Below are 16137 nucleotides of genomic sequence, written 5' to 3' on the forward strand. Positions count from 1 at the left end.
AACCCTATGCCGCGGTGCGATACAGGTGTTCCTCCGATGTGTGTCCCCGCGCTGCTACCGCCTGCTTATCGGGGAGTTACCCCCCGCCTGCACCCAACAAGGCTCACGCAAGGACAGAGCCCCGCGCGTGACCCCAAAATCCCCGCAGAGCACCACAGAAACAGTGCCCACGCGAGCCTCCTGCGCGGTAACAAAAGGTTCCATGCGACATCGAGTCCACGCCTGGCGCTTTTGTTTCTATTGGCTGGGCTTTTGGGGAGAAGGGGGGCTCGGCATTGTGACTATATGTGCTTTGGGGACATTGTCATGCAACATGGACACATTGCCAACACCCAGAGCGTGGCTTTCGCCCCTGGGGGGGGGTCCGTCCAACTTTACAGTAGCACGAGCCCCCTGGGGTGGCGATTCGACAGCAGCGCGTCTTGTGGGGCGCGAGTTTGATGGGCATGCCAACTTCGAAGTGCGTGCAAAATGTACAGTGCAATCCCCCCTCCACCAATCCCCCCCCCCATGGGCACATGGACCCACATCCATATACGATCACACCAACATGTTCCTACCTACAAAGGCGGGCACACTATATGAGCGTTTTACACGTCAGCATGCCCACCCAGGCACATCAAACGCACACACACGCGTCGTCTACACACATGTGCACAAGTACATGCAAACACACTCGCGCGTGAATATACACGCGGAGACATGGGTGCATACACGCATATGCACCCGGTCGTTGACACACAAACAAGTCATTGGGACGGTTCTCCACAGAAAATCAGGCTGCCTTTCAACTTCGGGAGCTGCCAACAACCCGCCTCCCGTGTGTTGGCCACAATCCCGGAGATACGTGCGATGTGCTCACAGCACAGGCTATGTCTGATAACAGAAGGGTCTGGACTTGTCAACACAGCACGGTGAAAGTCCCACCTGCTCAAACCAAACTCTTAATCAACGCATGAAACTTCCCAAAGAAAATAAGAGCTCTTGCGTGGGCAGCCCCCCTGGCAGCTCACCAGGCCGTTATGAGGAGTTACTGCCCGCTACAAAGCGTGCTGGTCACTTACCAGATAGAGCGTTGGCTGGAGCAGGAGCACGGCGTACCAGTACACAGCCTGCATCCTCCCGGCTCAAAGTTCCTGCGATCTGTTTGCGCCTCCTTGCCTCTGTGCTTCCAAGGGCATAGATTCGCCCGTGCCCATCCGCTCTAGAAAGCAAAGAGCGCTCCCAGCAGCCCGGACCGGCGCCAAAGCAGGGACCCCATGACCACCGGGCGAGGCTTCAGGCAGAGGTGGGGGCCGAGAAGCGCCCAAGATCAGATCGGACGATTACAATCCCGTTAATCCAGCGGAGAGGCGAAAGTGGCGGCCAGGGTGCGAGAGCAGGGGGTCCCCCAGAGAGCGGCGGTGCACAGAGGTGAGCTGCCGGCTTCAATGCGACCAGACGCTGCCTCCCTGCCTCACTCCGACCCGCACACACAGCAGCAGCAGCAGCAGAGACAGAGGAGCAGCCGGGCTGTCTGAGGGGAGGCTGGGATCGGTGGTCCGAGGCTCCGTGCGCTCCAGACGCTGTCAGCAGTCAGATTTGCATATGGGGATACGTGTGTGGCCGGTGGCAGTGCGGGGTGGGAGGGACACTTGTGCAGTGTGTTCCCCAGCACGCACCACTCCCGCCCCTCCGGAGTGCGAGGGAGCAGCCAGCACACCCCCTCTGCAGTCAGCACTGCTGCACCCGCTCCAAGGAAGCGGTCGTGTGACCGAAATCTTCACCTCGGGAAGGGGCTGCTCAAATAAACTGTGCCTCTCAGTCGTGCAGGCGCCACACCCGGGGTAGCCCGAACAGGCACGGCTCCAAGATACATCTCCCTCTTCAGAAGTGTAACTGCCGAACTGTCCTACCGAATTAGGAACTATCCCGCACAAGAGTACCAGGCAGCATTACTAAACCCGGAGTCCGCGGACCTCCGGCAACCCTCTGGAATTTGCAGATTATGGAACTGCATACATTTTTTATCAGTCTATGTATATGATTTGCAAATTAGGTGAGATACTCATAACTACATCAGAGTGCCAAGGGATCCTCACCAGGACTGCAGCTAAACTTCGTGCAAGTGCGTCCACGCAACAGCCCTTCTGCCGGTATTTTCACCTTGGATTCATTTAAGCTGTCGGTGCCCAGAACCCCGCCGCCCCCCGCTGGAAGCCTCGACCTTACCGCCAGGGGGCGCCATGCGTCCCCTAGTTCAGAGGCTGCCACCGCAAGCCCCCTGGTCATGGGCCGTTAAGCAAACCCCTGTTGCTGGAATGATAGTTCGCGGAGTTCATAGATAGGCTGCGGAGCATGAGGGAGGGGGGTGCGAGGCTGGAGGGCTCCCCGTCCACACGCACGGAGCATCGCAGAGGAAGGGGTTAGTAGCTAGAACTCCCCTGCACGGGCCGCCAAGCGGCGTCCCACTCTTCCCCATTTAGGCAGAGAAACATTTTTTTTGACAAAAAACGTTAGTTCTTTTTTTTATTGAACTTTTCACTTTCTAAAGATGACTCTCGTCGGAGCAAGACTTGGGGCAACGGTACTTAGTACTGTCTATCTTTCATTATTGCATTAGATTTCTGATTGACAACGTTCTTTGTTCCGAGTGCCTCAGCAGAGTAGAGTCAGTTTCGCTTCCCACCCAAGCTGCATGTTACGGACATCCCGGAGCCTCAGAAGACTTCCAGTAATCACAGACAGGACAGGGTCGCCTGACCTTGGCGCCCGCACTTCGGTGATATCAGTCCCTCCCGCGTGGGCAGGAGGCCTCCATGCGCCCCCTTTTTGCCATCAGAGGTACATGTCATGTCGCAAAACTAGCGCCTTTTCATTTTAGGCACGGGCACGTTCTGGACGTGAGGACGGTGGACCCCTCGCTAGCTATAATCATAACAGGCGAAGCCTCTGCCTGCCTGATATGTTCGCGGAGTTGTTGCTGCCCCTAAAGCGGTGTTTGACAGTATATAGCCCCTATATTCGTCCGGATGTGGAGGCGGGCTCGGATTGGATGTGCGAAATATGTCCATACTCGCTGAGCTCTGAGACAGCGCCACTCTCTGCAATGGCTGCCTCAGTGCGCCAAGCAGGGTCTTTCAAAGTGCGACAGAAGCTCTCAGCAGAACAAATAACGCACCTGGAGGGGGGGCGAGAACCGGGAGCTTCGTCAGCCGCTGTCCTGTTTCCTGAGAAGACCGGCGCCCTCCCTCTGAGGTCAACCGCACGGGAACTGTGTTCCTTAATATCTGGGTCTAGGCTTTGAGTAAAAGCATTCAGACGGCGCGAGAAAATCCTTTGCAGGAGCCGGCGTTGGGTGTCTCCCCAGAAGTTAATTTTCTGTTTTCTTATTCAAAGGATACAACTCTGGTCTTGCATATATCAACGTTTCCAATAATATCAAATGGCACACAGCAGGACTTGCATGAACTTTGAGTCACCTCGAGGCCGAACACGGGCACAGTAATACTCGCATAAACTTGGAATCATGAACAACATAGTATGACCATAACGCTTGAATGGGAATACAGGAGCAGGTACCAGCTGCAACACGCTACAACTTACAGTACAGATCATGAAAGCTTGCATTTCATCTAAATGAAATCCTTGAGAAAGGCTGTAGAGGTCGAAACATGCATCAGTTTCTGCTTTAGGGTCTTTCTAAAATAAGAAAACCTCCAATTGTTAACCAACCATTGCTGGGCTGAAGGAATACAATTAGGGCATGCGCATAGATGCACACTAGGGGCCCGATTCATGCAATATTTGCCCGGTTCTGAGTGAATTTGCACTGCTGAAAAGAGACTTTGCACTGCTGACACAAACCCTGATTCATGGAACCATGCAAAGTGTATTTTTGCAGTGCAAAGTCCGGGAAAAGTCAGCGCATATTCATTTTTGCAGTACAAAATGGCTTTCCAGGACAAAAATACACTTTGCATGGTTCCATGATTCAGTGTTTGTGTCGGCAGTGCAAAGACACTTTTCAGCAGTGCAAATTCACTTTCAAACAGCCAAATATTCCATGAATCGGGCCCTTTATAAGCGAATGATCTCTGACCCTTCGCTGCACTCTCAAGAGCAGGGCCTCATCACACTTCCTCTCCATGCCTTCCCTCTCACCCGAGCATCCACGGTGGCTTCCAGAAAAAGGTCGAAGCTGACACTTGCGTAAAAACACTTGTGGAAACAAATGCTTTGGTGCCTTATTTGTCATCGCCCAATTACTATCAATTAAGTCAAAATAAAAATAAATTCTTATTTCAAACAATTATGCCATTGGCAATGAAGCAAAGTGAAAAGCCTTCCCTTCACTGTAAGAAGTGACAGAAAAGGTATTATTTTTATTTTATTTTTGGAGACAATTACTTGGTATGGTGTGACATTAAAGAGGAAGCACATAGGTATCGGACTGCTGAGCACAGGTGATCGAGTGTGAGGTAACAGAGAGATGTAAATAAGCAGAGGACAGAATGGGAGGGAGAAAAAGTGGAAGGATGCATGGCTATGCTGAATGTTTGTACGTTGAAATTAAAGGCCTCAAACCAGCAGAACTGAAGGGCTCTCTGAAAATAAATGACCTGCCAGCGTTTATAAAAAAAACCACCACACAGAAAACAGGCCTATTAAGGCCAACTGTGGGGTTTCTGCAAGTAACACAAGGAAGGGCCATGTGAAAAAGGACTACCTGTCATTACAAAAGGAATAGCAGCATTTTAGTTCACAAAGGCAGACACAATTCAAAGTCCCTTTCACATGAAAAGCAGGAGTTTTAAACACTGACACCAAAACGGCTTTGCATGTGTGTTTGCAGTTTAAAGGAAGACGTGAGAAAAATGTAATCCAGCTAGCACAAGGAGGTCAAGGAAAAGAGATGGACAAAAAGTAGTGTATATTATACTTCACAATCAAAACACCAGCAAACATTTAAAAAGAAAAGCCCACTTTGTAGCCATGAAAAGTTCCTGTAGGTCCGGGGCAGACTATGTGGGTGTCTTTGCCATCAAGCATTCCTCTGATATCTGTCGCCTTCTTGAGGAACTGGACCTCGACGTCCTCGGTCTCACTGAGACATGGTTCACTGCCAGCTCTGCCACCAGCTTTGACACACTCCTACCTGACGGTTACAAGATCCTCTCCGTGCCCAGGCCCAACCGTGCAGGGGGTGGTGTTGCCCTTATCTTCCCTGAGTGGATTCCTGCCACTGTCACTCCTACGCAGACCTACTCCTCTTTTGAATGTCTTGTCTGCCGACTCTCTCTCTCTCCTAGCCATTCCCTTACCGTGGCTACTATCTATCTATCGGCCACCTGGTCAAATTTCCTCCTTCCTCTCTGAGTGGGCTGACCTCTCCTCCTCACTCCTGTCCTCAACCACTCAACTCCTCTTTCTTGGTGACTTCAACATCCACCTCGATGCCTCCTGTCCCCCCACTGGTCTCTTTCGTGACCTCTGCGACTCTCTCGCACTCTCTATTCTCCCGTCTGGGCCTACTCACTCTGCTGGGCACACTCTTGATGCTCTGATCTCCTCTGACCTTCCCCTCTCCGTCCCTCTCTCCACTCCTCTCTCCTGGAGTGATCACTTTCTCCTATCCTCCCACATCACCCTCCCTACCCCACAGGCAAAGCCACCCTCTTCACTACCACCCACCTTCTCGGTCATCCGACCCATGAAGCGCGTGTCAGTTGAAGCTTTTGCTGCTACCTTCTCGCCCCCGCCTCCCCCTTTGGCTGACTCCCACCCTGACACAGCCCTCTCCATGCTCCACTCTGCTATATCTAATACTCTTGATATCCTTGCCCCCGTCATGAGAATCCGCCTGAAGCCCAAAGCCAAATGTAACTCCTGGTATGACTCGGATCTCGTCACCCTAAAACGCAAGTGCAGGGTGGCAGAGAGGAAATGGCGTGCCGCCTGCTCCAAAGGCAATACCGGCTCTCCGTTCTCACCAAGAAGAGAGCCCTTATCCAAGCCCGCATCTCTGAGGCATCAAACAACTCGGCCGAACTCTTTAAAATCTGCAAGGAGCTGGCCAACCCTGCTGCAGTCTCTACCTCTCCTGTCCCCTCCCAGGCCCTCTGCACTGCACTGGCCTCTCACTTCATCTCAAAAACTCAGGACATCCTGTCCTTGCTCTCCTCCTTTCACCTCCCTCCCTCTCTTCCCGGCTCTTCCTCTGGCCCTTCTGCAGCCACCCCTCCTCCCTCCTTCTCTGCCTTTCCACTTTTTTCTGCTGACGAGGTTTCCAGACAAGTCCGATCTATGAAAGTCTCGTCTAAACAGGTTCACCCCTGTTCTTCCAAAACCATCAAGGACCACATCGACTCCCTGGCTCCTGCCCTGGCTGATTTTTGCAACCACTCCTTCGCCTCTGGAGTCTTCCCTTCCCCCCTCAAGCACTCCCTTGTGCACCCTCTCCTCAAGAAACCCTCTTCCGACCCTTCCTGCCCGGCTAACTATCGCCCAATCTCCATTACTCCCTTCCTGGGCAAGCTCCTGGAGAAACTGGCCATCTCCCAGCTTAACCTCCACGCTGAATCTGTTGGTAGTCTTCATCACCATCAATCTGGCTTCAGAGCTGCCAGAAGCACAGAAACTGCTCTCCTGAACATCCGTGAGGACCTGCTCTCGAACCTCGATTCCAACACTCCGTGTGTTCTCATTCTACTCGATCTCTCCTCTGCCTTTGACACTGTCAACCATGCCATCCTGCTCAACCGTCTCCGTGATAACCTGGGTATCACTGGTCAGGCTCTGGCGTGGCTGACCTCTTTCCTTTCCAATCGACCCTCCCAGGTCCAAATGGGTCCTTCCTCTCTGACATCTTTTTCTCCTCCTGTGGTGTTCCCCAGGGATCTAACCTCTCTCCCTGGCTTTTCAACCAGTATCTGGCACTCCTTGCCCTCCGCATCGCCGCTCTCTGCCCCAACTTCCAGTGCTATGCGAACGATACCCAGCTCATTTTCAGGCTACCCTCGGCCTCCTCCTCTCCTTCCCTCATCTCTGACTGTCTGTCTGCTATCCAGGAATGGTGTGCCGCCAATGACCTTTGCCTTAATGCCAGCAAGACTGAGATTCTACTTATCGGCACACCCACTCCCTCCTTCCCTGCAGCTCTCTGGCCGGCCTCCCTTGGCCCCCTTCCTGCTCCTACCTGCAAGGCAAAAAACCTCGGGGTGATCTTCAACTCCACACTCTCCTTCTCTCCTCATATATCAGACGTCTCTAAGAAGTCACACTACCAGCTGCACCTCCTCAGAGGTATTCTTCCCTTCCTCTCCTTCCCCCAGAAGCTCACTGTCTCCCGAGCCCTGGTTCTCTCAAAGCTGGACTACTGTAACAGCCTCTATCTTAATCTGCCTGCCTCCACTCTCCGCCCTCTGCAACTCATCCAGAACAGAACTGCGAGACTTGTCCTTGGCCTCAAGCCCAGGGACCGTATCTCTCCAGGACTGAAATCTCTACACTGGCTCCCAGTGGCTGCGAGGATTAAGTTCAAAACCCTCTGCATTGTCCACAAGGCCTTCTGGGGCCTGGGGCCCAAATACCTTCAACTCTCTCTTCCTAAATATCTTCCTTCCCGAGCCCTTCGCTCATCCGTCTCCAACTCCCTCAGGGTCAGCCGCTTCTCGAAGCAACGAGCTGGGGGTAGATCTCTCTCTGCAGCAGGGGCCTCCCTCTCGAACAGCCTTCCTGCCTCCCTGAAACTTGAGGAGAACCGCCTCCGGTTCCGGAAGCACCTCAAAACCTTCCTCTTTGCTTCTGCTTTCTCTCTCCCTTTCCCCTGCTGAACAGCTTTAATTCTTCACTGAATCTGCTCTGAATCTGCAACTGGGCCACTCTCAGTGACCTCGGTCCAGGGCCCAGCCACTCTCCACTTGCACTGCCTCCCTGGCACCCCCCTGCACTGCGGGACTGTCACTGTATCCTTACAGCCCCCCCCTTCCCAGCACTTGTTCTGCATCTACCTTGCACTTGCCACCAGCTGGCCTTATTTATTATTTTTTACGCTACTTACCTTGTACTGCACTTCCCCCCCTCCCCTTCCCCTTGCACTTTTCCCTTCCCCCCACCCCTGCACTTGCGCGATCTGAATGACACCTGGCCTAGTAGGATCGTTGTCTGTCTTCCCCTTGTTCCCCCCCCCACTGCCTCGTCGCGCCTTGAAACACTTGTGTATAGGCGCGTTACAAATGCCATATCATATCATATCATATCATATCATTTCTGCAGTGGAAATCCAGAGAAGGCTAAAACAAAAATCTAATCCAAGTGCAGATTGGAAAAGCACATCACATTACTGGCTGAGAAATAAGTGCAGTGTTTTCTTTGAAACTGCCATGAATAGGTGGTGCACTGTGACAATCCAGACCCACTTTTCAGCAGATAAACATACAACAAGTAATTAAAAATGTATTTTGTTAATGACCGAAAGAAACAGCTGCGCACTTTCAGCATAAAAGCAAAATTAACCCTGATCAGTAAAACACAAAGTGTGTCAGATAGTAAAGGCTGATGTTAGAAAATGCATTATGTGAGTTCATTTCAGCCAAGGGCAATGGGCACAATTCACAAGTAGCTTCCGGCACTGCCAGCCTGGTTTGTGCATCCAAACAGTTTAAAACTGCAATAAGATGTGTCCTAAAGGGTTTCAAACATTAAGTTTCCCTAGACCTGCTGTCTCTAGAGGCAGTTCTGAGCAGGCAAATGGCACTAGCAGGTGCATGACAGGAATGTGGGGAGCGGGATCTCTGTGTTGTCGAGGCACCAGGTGTTTACAAGCTGCAGCCTACACTTCAAACGACAAAGAGACTAATAAAATCACTGACCAAGAGAAGCAAATGGCTCTGGGGACAGGAGGACTATAGTTGGCATAACCTAAAGATTTCCTATTAATTTAAAAGGACTATTATAATTTTGGCAAGTTTCCCAGCAACCACAAGTCGTACTGCATTGATTTGTGTGTCATTTTTTAGATAATTTCCAGGCGATTGTGTGGAAATAAAATTCCTCCACCTGTGACTTAGGCCTGTGGGGTGAAATATCGCACCTGACTGCCAGAAATAAAGAGGCCAAAGTGATTTGGGAAGTCCCATTGAAGTATAAGGCAGCACAGAAATGGTGATGTCAGACATGAAGCCCATTGAACCAAAAACAGGCCTAAATCTCAAAGGAAAGAAAGAAGGCTTGAACCTCAAAAGTGCAAAGATATGCGCAATGCATTTAAGCAAGAAAAAGAAAGACATGTGGCTGACAATGCTGTTTTACTAAATCCACGGAGAGCTGCATTTCTACTTAAAGAGACAGACAGCAGTGTGAACATTATCTTCAATGTAATACCAGATTGTGCTCCAGTCATCTCAAGTGAAACCGAGCTCATTGCAGTTATAAGAAATAAAAGAACTGCCCATTTCCTCATCCAAATAACAGTATGCTAAGTGAAGTGCTCACTAGACTTTAAAGGAGACAAACATTTTTTCAGGGTTTGTTCGGGGTACAACTTCTTCTGTTGGTGACCACAATAAAACACCATTGGGAAATGTCACGTCGGTGTGGTAGTTTATGGATGAACCAGTACCCCTGCCTCCTTGGTTACTGAAAAAACATTGGCCCACACATTGACTGCGCCACACAAGATCCAATTGGGTTAATAATTTATCTTTGTAAGTAATTCAAACAAAACATAAATTTGGTTAATTTGTTGTGCCCATTGATTGTTATAACGTGTTTCGACCTCTCAAGGGCCTTTATCAAAACCAAAAGATTTGAAATCGTTATGAATATGGATATGATCTAATTTGCCCAGATCTTTTGGTTTTGACAAAGGCCCTTGAGAGGCCGAAACACGTGTTAACAATCAATGGGCACAACAAATTAACCACATTTGTGCATTTAAAGGAGGCCCCAAACAGAAGTCCCTTTCACATGAATAGCAGCCATTTAAACACTGCAATCAAAAAACGGCCTGACTTTTGCTTTCCCTTTAACTGTCAGGAATTTAAACACTGCAATAAAAACGGCCTGTTTTTTTTCTTTTGTTGTCTATGTAAAATTAAAGAACCATGGGGAAAGGGGCCTACCTATCATTATCAATAGACAAACAACAGTTAATTCACAAAAGAACGAGGAATCAAAGAATCCTGGAACATGGAAAACAGGGTTTTTAAACATGGGAAGCAAAAACGGCCTGCACATGTGCTTACACATAAAAACGTTTTAAAAAAAGCCACAATGGAAAAAGGTATCATTGCTCACAGAAACATCTCAGGAAACCAGAACAGGATGTGTGGTTTGACCAAAACAATATATTTTATGGTTCCCCCACAGAACTCCAGTGACTGTTCTGGCTGGGTGCAGAAATTTCACAATGGAAAGCCCCACTCCAGCTGGTTGTCACACCTCCCATCTAATAACCCCACAATAAAATTGGATATGATATGATATGGCATTTATAACGTGCCTTTACACAAGTGTTTCAAGACGGAACGTGGCAAGGGAGGAGGAACAAAGGGAAGACAGACACCGATCCTACTATGCCAGGTGTCATTCAGATTGCGCAAGTGCATGGGAATGGGGAAAGGGAAAAGTGTGTGGGGGAAAGGGGGGGGGAAGTGCAGTACACAGGATATTAGAATAAATAAGATAAATAAAAAACGGCCAGTTGGTGGCAAGTGCAGGGTAAGTGCAGACAAAGTGCTGGTAGGGGGACTGAAGGGGTACAGAAAGCAAACCCCAGGTGCAGGGATTGCCAGGGAGGCAGTTCAGGTGTGCAACTGGCGGGGCCTGGGCCCGAGATCAGAAGGATAGCCAGCTAACCAGTGCAGATTCAGCCTGGAAATCAGCAGGGAAGAGGGGTAGAGAAAGCAGAAGCAAAGAGGAGGGCTTTGAGATGCTTCCGGACCCGGAGGTAGTTCTCCTCAAGTTTCAGGGAGGTAGGAAGGCTGTTCCAGAGGGAGGCCCCGGCCGAGGAGAGAGATCTACCTCAAACTTGTTGCTTGGAGAAGCGACTGACCCTGAGGGAGTTGGAGGTGGATGAGAGAAGAGCTTGAGAAGGAAGATATTTAGGAAGAGAGAGTTGAAGGTATTGCGGCCCCAAGCCCCAGAAGGCCCTGTGGATAATGCAGAGGGACTTGAACTTAATCCTCGCAGCCACTGGGAGCCAGCGCAGAGATTTCAATCCTGGAGAGATACGATCCCTGGGCTTGAGGCCAAGGACAAGTCTCGCAGTCCTGTTCGGGATAAGTTGCAGAGGGCGGAGAGTAGAGGCAGGCAGATTTAGATAGAGGCTGTTACAATAGTCCAGCCTAGAGAGAACCAGAGCTCTGGAGATAGTGAGCTTCTGGGGGAAAGAGAGGAAAGGAAGAATACCTCTGAGGAGGTGCAGCTGGTAGTGAGACTTCTTAGAGATGTCAGAGATGTGAGAAGAGAAGGAGAGTGTGGAATCAAAGATGACCCCAAGGTTTTTAGCCTTGCAGGTGGGAGCAGGAAGAGGGCCAAGAGTGGCCGGCCAGAGAGCTGCAGGGAAGGAGGTGGTGGGTGTGCCAATGAGTAGAATCTCAGTCTTACTGGCATTATGGCAGAGGTCATTGGTAGCACACCACTCCTGGATATCAAAAAGACAGTCAGAGATGAGGGAAGGAGAGGAGGAGGCCGAGGGTAGCCTGAAAATGAGCTGGGTGCCATCTGCATAGCACTGAAAGCTGGGGCAGAGAGCAGCAATGCGGTGGACAAGGAGTGCCAGGTAATGGTTGAACAGCCAGGGAGAGAGATTCCATCTCTGGGGGACACCACAGGTAGAGAAAAAGATGGCAGAGAGGAAGTACCCCAGTTGGACCTGGGAGGGCCGGTTGGAGAGGAAAGAAGTCAGCCACGGCAGAGCCTGACCAGTGATACCTAGGTTATCACGGAGACAGTTGAGCAGGATGGCATGGTTGACAGTGTCAAAGGCAGAAGAGAGATCAATCAAGATGAGGACGCAAGGGGTGTTAGAGTCAAGGTTGGAGAGCAGGTCTTCACGGATGTTCAGGAGAGCAGTTTCTGTGCTTCTGGCAGTTCTGAAACCAGACTGATGGTCATGAAGGCAACCAACAGATTCAGTGTGGGGATTAAGCTGGGAGATGGGCAGTTTCTCCAGGAGCTTGCCCAAGAAGGGGGTGATGGAGATTGGGTAATAGTTAGCCGGACAGGAGGGGTCGGCAGAGGGTTTCTTAAGAAGAGGGTGCACAAGGGAGTGCTTCAGGGGGGATGGGAAGACTCCAGTGGCAAAGGAGTGATTGGAGAAATCAGCCAGGGCAGGAGCCAGGGAGTCGAAGTGGTCCTTGATTGTTTTGGAGGAACAGGGGTGAACCTGTTTCGACGAGACTTTCATAGATCGAACTTGTCTAGAAACCTTGTCAGCGGAGAACAGGGGAAAGGCAGAGAAGGAGGGAATAGAGGTGGCTGCAGAGGGGCCAGAGGAAGAGCAGGGAGTAGGGTGAGGGAGGGAATAGGAGGAGAGTGAGGACAGGATGTCCTGAGTTTTAGAGATGAAGTGAGAAGCCAGTGCCGTGCAGAGGGCCTGGGAAGGGACAGGAGAGGTAGAGACTGTGACAGAATTGGCCAGTTCCTTACAGATTTTAAAGAGTTCAGCCGAGTTGTTTGATGCCGCAGAGACGCGGGTTTGGATATGAGCTCTCTTCTTGGTTAGGACAGAGAGCCGATATTGCCTTTGGAGCAGGCGACAGGCCAGTTTGTCAGAGGAAGTACATGAAGCACGTCATTTCCTCTCAGCCACCCTGCACTTCCGTTTTATGGTGACGAGGTCGGTGTCGTTCCAGGACGCCATGATGCTGCTGAAGGTGTTAAAATTCACTTTTCTACAGAGTCACTGTCAGGAAAGCAGGGACTTCAAAAGAAGGCAGCCAGTGGCTGAAGCATGAATTAAAGGTGTGAATCCTTGTTGCACCCACTTGAAAGAGGCCACACTAACTCCACAGAGGCTCATAAACATCTCTGGTTACAGGATGAACCAGAGGAACAGATGGCTTTGGGAGATGAAGCAGCCATCCCATTTGCTGACAGAAACACTCATCATTTAATTTAAAAGACAATTTCCTATTTAGGCAGTTTGCGCAGCAATCAGATTGAGGATTAATTTCACTTTTATGCCATTTTTCATGTAATTTCCAGGTGGTTTTAGGGGTATAAAATGTATTTACCTGTGACTCTGGGAACTGTAATGGCCAGTTAGACTAGGATTCTGGCTGATCTGAACATGTGACAAATCTGAGAGTTGGTGGAATGAAAACAAAAATATGTTTGATAACTTGCATATTCATAACTGTTGAACATTTTATAAAAAAAAGCCATGCTACATCATACAGATTTGGCAGTCAGCTTATTTAATCCCCATGATTAGCTAAAACAGAATATATGTTTCATATGGCAGTTGCTAGTACAATTATGAAGTTATGATACATAACTAGTTTTTGACAAAACGTTAACATGAAAACAAAGGATGGTGATAAATGGGAAATGACAGATGTTGCTCCAAAACCCCTAAACCAATCCGAACTGGAGGTCAGAGAGAGGGTAACTGTCCACTCCTAGTGGAGGGGATTATGGCAGGGTATATCCCGTAGATTGTAAAATTAGTGATGTCATTTCTGCTATATTAGGGGGACTGTACTAGGAGAGAGAGAGACACAACAACTGGGGGGGGGGCAGAAAAAGGAGGACAGAGAGAAGGCTGCTGAAACTTACCATCTTTGAGAGTAGAGTGACCAAACCCCATGCCCTATGTTTCCAGAGTGTCTTGAGATGCCTCTGACTTTCCTGAAAATTAAACAAAGGCTTGCTATGTAAGTAGACATATCCCCATCCCTAAATTGCCTAAGCCCTTCAATTTTGCAGCAGTGGATCCAATATTTCCCCATTGAAAACCCCAATTGCCAGTGTGGGTCAGCCATCTCCCCATAGAATAATTTCTTGTTTGCCAGTGTATGTTAGCATATCCCCATTAAAAACCCCTTAATTTGACTGTGTAAATCTACAGTATTTTTTGTAAGTAAATCAATCAATTCCCCAATTGAATTTCACAGGATCGGGATTGGTGGCGTTCTAAACCACCAATCTTTTTCCCAGTGTTGTTGTTAATTGTTGTAGTCATTAAAGTGTTGGCCAAAAGATTTAATCCCCTTATGACCTGAAAAACAAATTTGTCCCTGTGTTTAAATTATGCCTTGCTAAGCGAATTTTCATTTGCCAGTGTCATACCTCTTTGCATTTGTCAGCCTGAACCAAAACCGATTTTAGTTTTGTGAGCTAAACCCCTTTCCCAGCCTATCCGTCATTATGAGCCTCAGTGTAAACAAATTTCCGTTTACCATTGTATTTCCCCTTTGCATTTGCTTTCTCCCAAAAAACAATTTTTCTACTTTATTTCAATTTTCCCTGGTGTGCTGATTAGTATTCTCTAAAACTTTGTCTGTCTCCTAACTGTAAGCAGTATGAATTCTCTTCTATTCTGTCCCCTAGCAGTTGTGAGAAATAATAAAAACTCTATTCTTCCATTGTGCTCCAAAAATGGATTTTCCCTCTCTTTGCTCGCTTCCCATATTGTGGTGGTGGGCTTCATCCCAAAACCGAGTTTCCCCTATAATTCTACTCCATGCAATTGCCTTCAATACAAATGAATCAAGTCCAATTGATGTTTGGGGGTGAGTGTTGCAGGGGGCAGTGCTTAACTGTAGGTGCTATCACTTTGTGTGGAATTGTCATTTTCCTGTTTTGTCATTAAAACAAAAGCGAGTGTAACTGTCTATTTCAACCTGGTCACTCTAAATATGACATTGAATTTGTGTTGCCACAATTTTGGTGGCTGTTGTATTTTGATTATCCTCATTTACATTGAATAATAAATTAATAAAATATCTTATTAATACACACCAGCCTGGTTCCTAGTCCATTGTGACATGTGGTGCTGGTGGGGATTGAAGGCCTACTTAAAAAGAATCTTTAGTGTACTGATGCCGTGTGCTGGTGCCGTGTAATAAACCGTGACAACATATGGACCATCCAGAAGTAATATTCACGCATTTGCAACTTTGAGATTAAAGAAGTAGATTGCACATGGATATAAGGCCCTGGTGCCTTATAAAATGTCATGTAAAATGTACTATGTGTGAGTTTAAAAGCCATTCTTGCATAATTTTACATGCAGCCAGTCATTTCTCCTGAAGATGAAACTTAACCTCCAAGACCTTTCCTTTGCTGGTCTTGGAGGGGGAGGTCTTGTTGTCAACCATCAATCAGGGGCAATGCTTATAAATATAGAAAGGAATACACTGCCTAGATTGAACCCATGGTGGAAACAGATAAGGCTATTCCTGTTCTTTCAGCAGAAGTGACCTTGAGGTCAGAATTCCCATAAAAGGTTGATTAGAGTTGCAGCCAGGGCCATTACAGGCCATGTAGAGAGGGGTGGAGATGAACACGAGGCAGCCTCTGGCTGATCACATGCTCAAGAGAAAATGAAACCCGAAAGCGAATAAAGAAAAAAAACAGGAGTTTAGTTAATAGAAAAATATATATTATTGTATAAAAGGGGCAGCGTTTATGCCACAACGGTCATTACAGACATTTATTAAAAGTGACAGTAACCCACTTTGAACCATGCTAAAACGATTTCTGTGTGATACACATAACTAAAGTTATTAATGAAAATTTGGTTTGGGCCTTCCCTTGATGCCGAGAGATTTGAACAACGTTGGTGTGAGGGTGAAGGACAAAATTAGCATGGGAACTTTGGAGTGTCATATTTTTCACTGATACACCTCCTGAGTAAATGAAGAAAAAACGTATCTCTGCATAGGAAGGGTGTGCCGACTTCAGATTAGCATCATCTGACTTGCTTTAAAATGTAGTTCTTAAAAATGCATCCATACATGTAAAGATTAGAAAAATTAAGGTACTTGCCATGTTGATAGATGTTGAGAGTTTTGAACATGCCAAGCCCACATGTCAGTTTGGGATGACACAGCTTTCTCCTCCCACAGCTTTTCTAACTCACATCCCTCATCTCCTTGTCCTTTTAGCACCCAGGTGGGAGGTGGGTGGAGAAATCCAACCAATCCC

The 16137-nt window shown here is 48.5% G+C and overlaps 1 protein-coding gene across 1 annotated transcript in view; it reads right to left on the minus strand.

Moving 5' to 3' along the window:
- Positions 1 to 1986, minus strand: part of NXPH1 (neurexophilin 1) — a 715264-nt gene extending 713278 nt beyond the window's left edge. Inside the window, exon 1 of the mRNA XM_069648635.1 lies at positions 1065 to 1986. Coding sequence (XP_069504736.1) covers positions 1065 to 1118 — 54 coding nt within the window. The 5' untranslated portion in view covers positions 1119 to 1986. The remainder of the gene's footprint in view (positions 1 to 1064) is intronic.
- Between the last annotated feature and the right edge of the window lie 14151 nt (positions 1987 to 16137).

Source organism: Ambystoma mexicanum, chromosome 2q, assembly GCF_040938575.1.
Source record: "Ambystoma mexicanum isolate Mex_15411 chromosome 2q, UKY_AmexF1_1, whole genome shotgun sequence".
In the NCBI taxonomy this organism is placed as follows: domain Eukaryota; kingdom Metazoa; phylum Chordata; class Amphibia; order Caudata; family Ambystomatidae; genus Ambystoma; species Ambystoma mexicanum.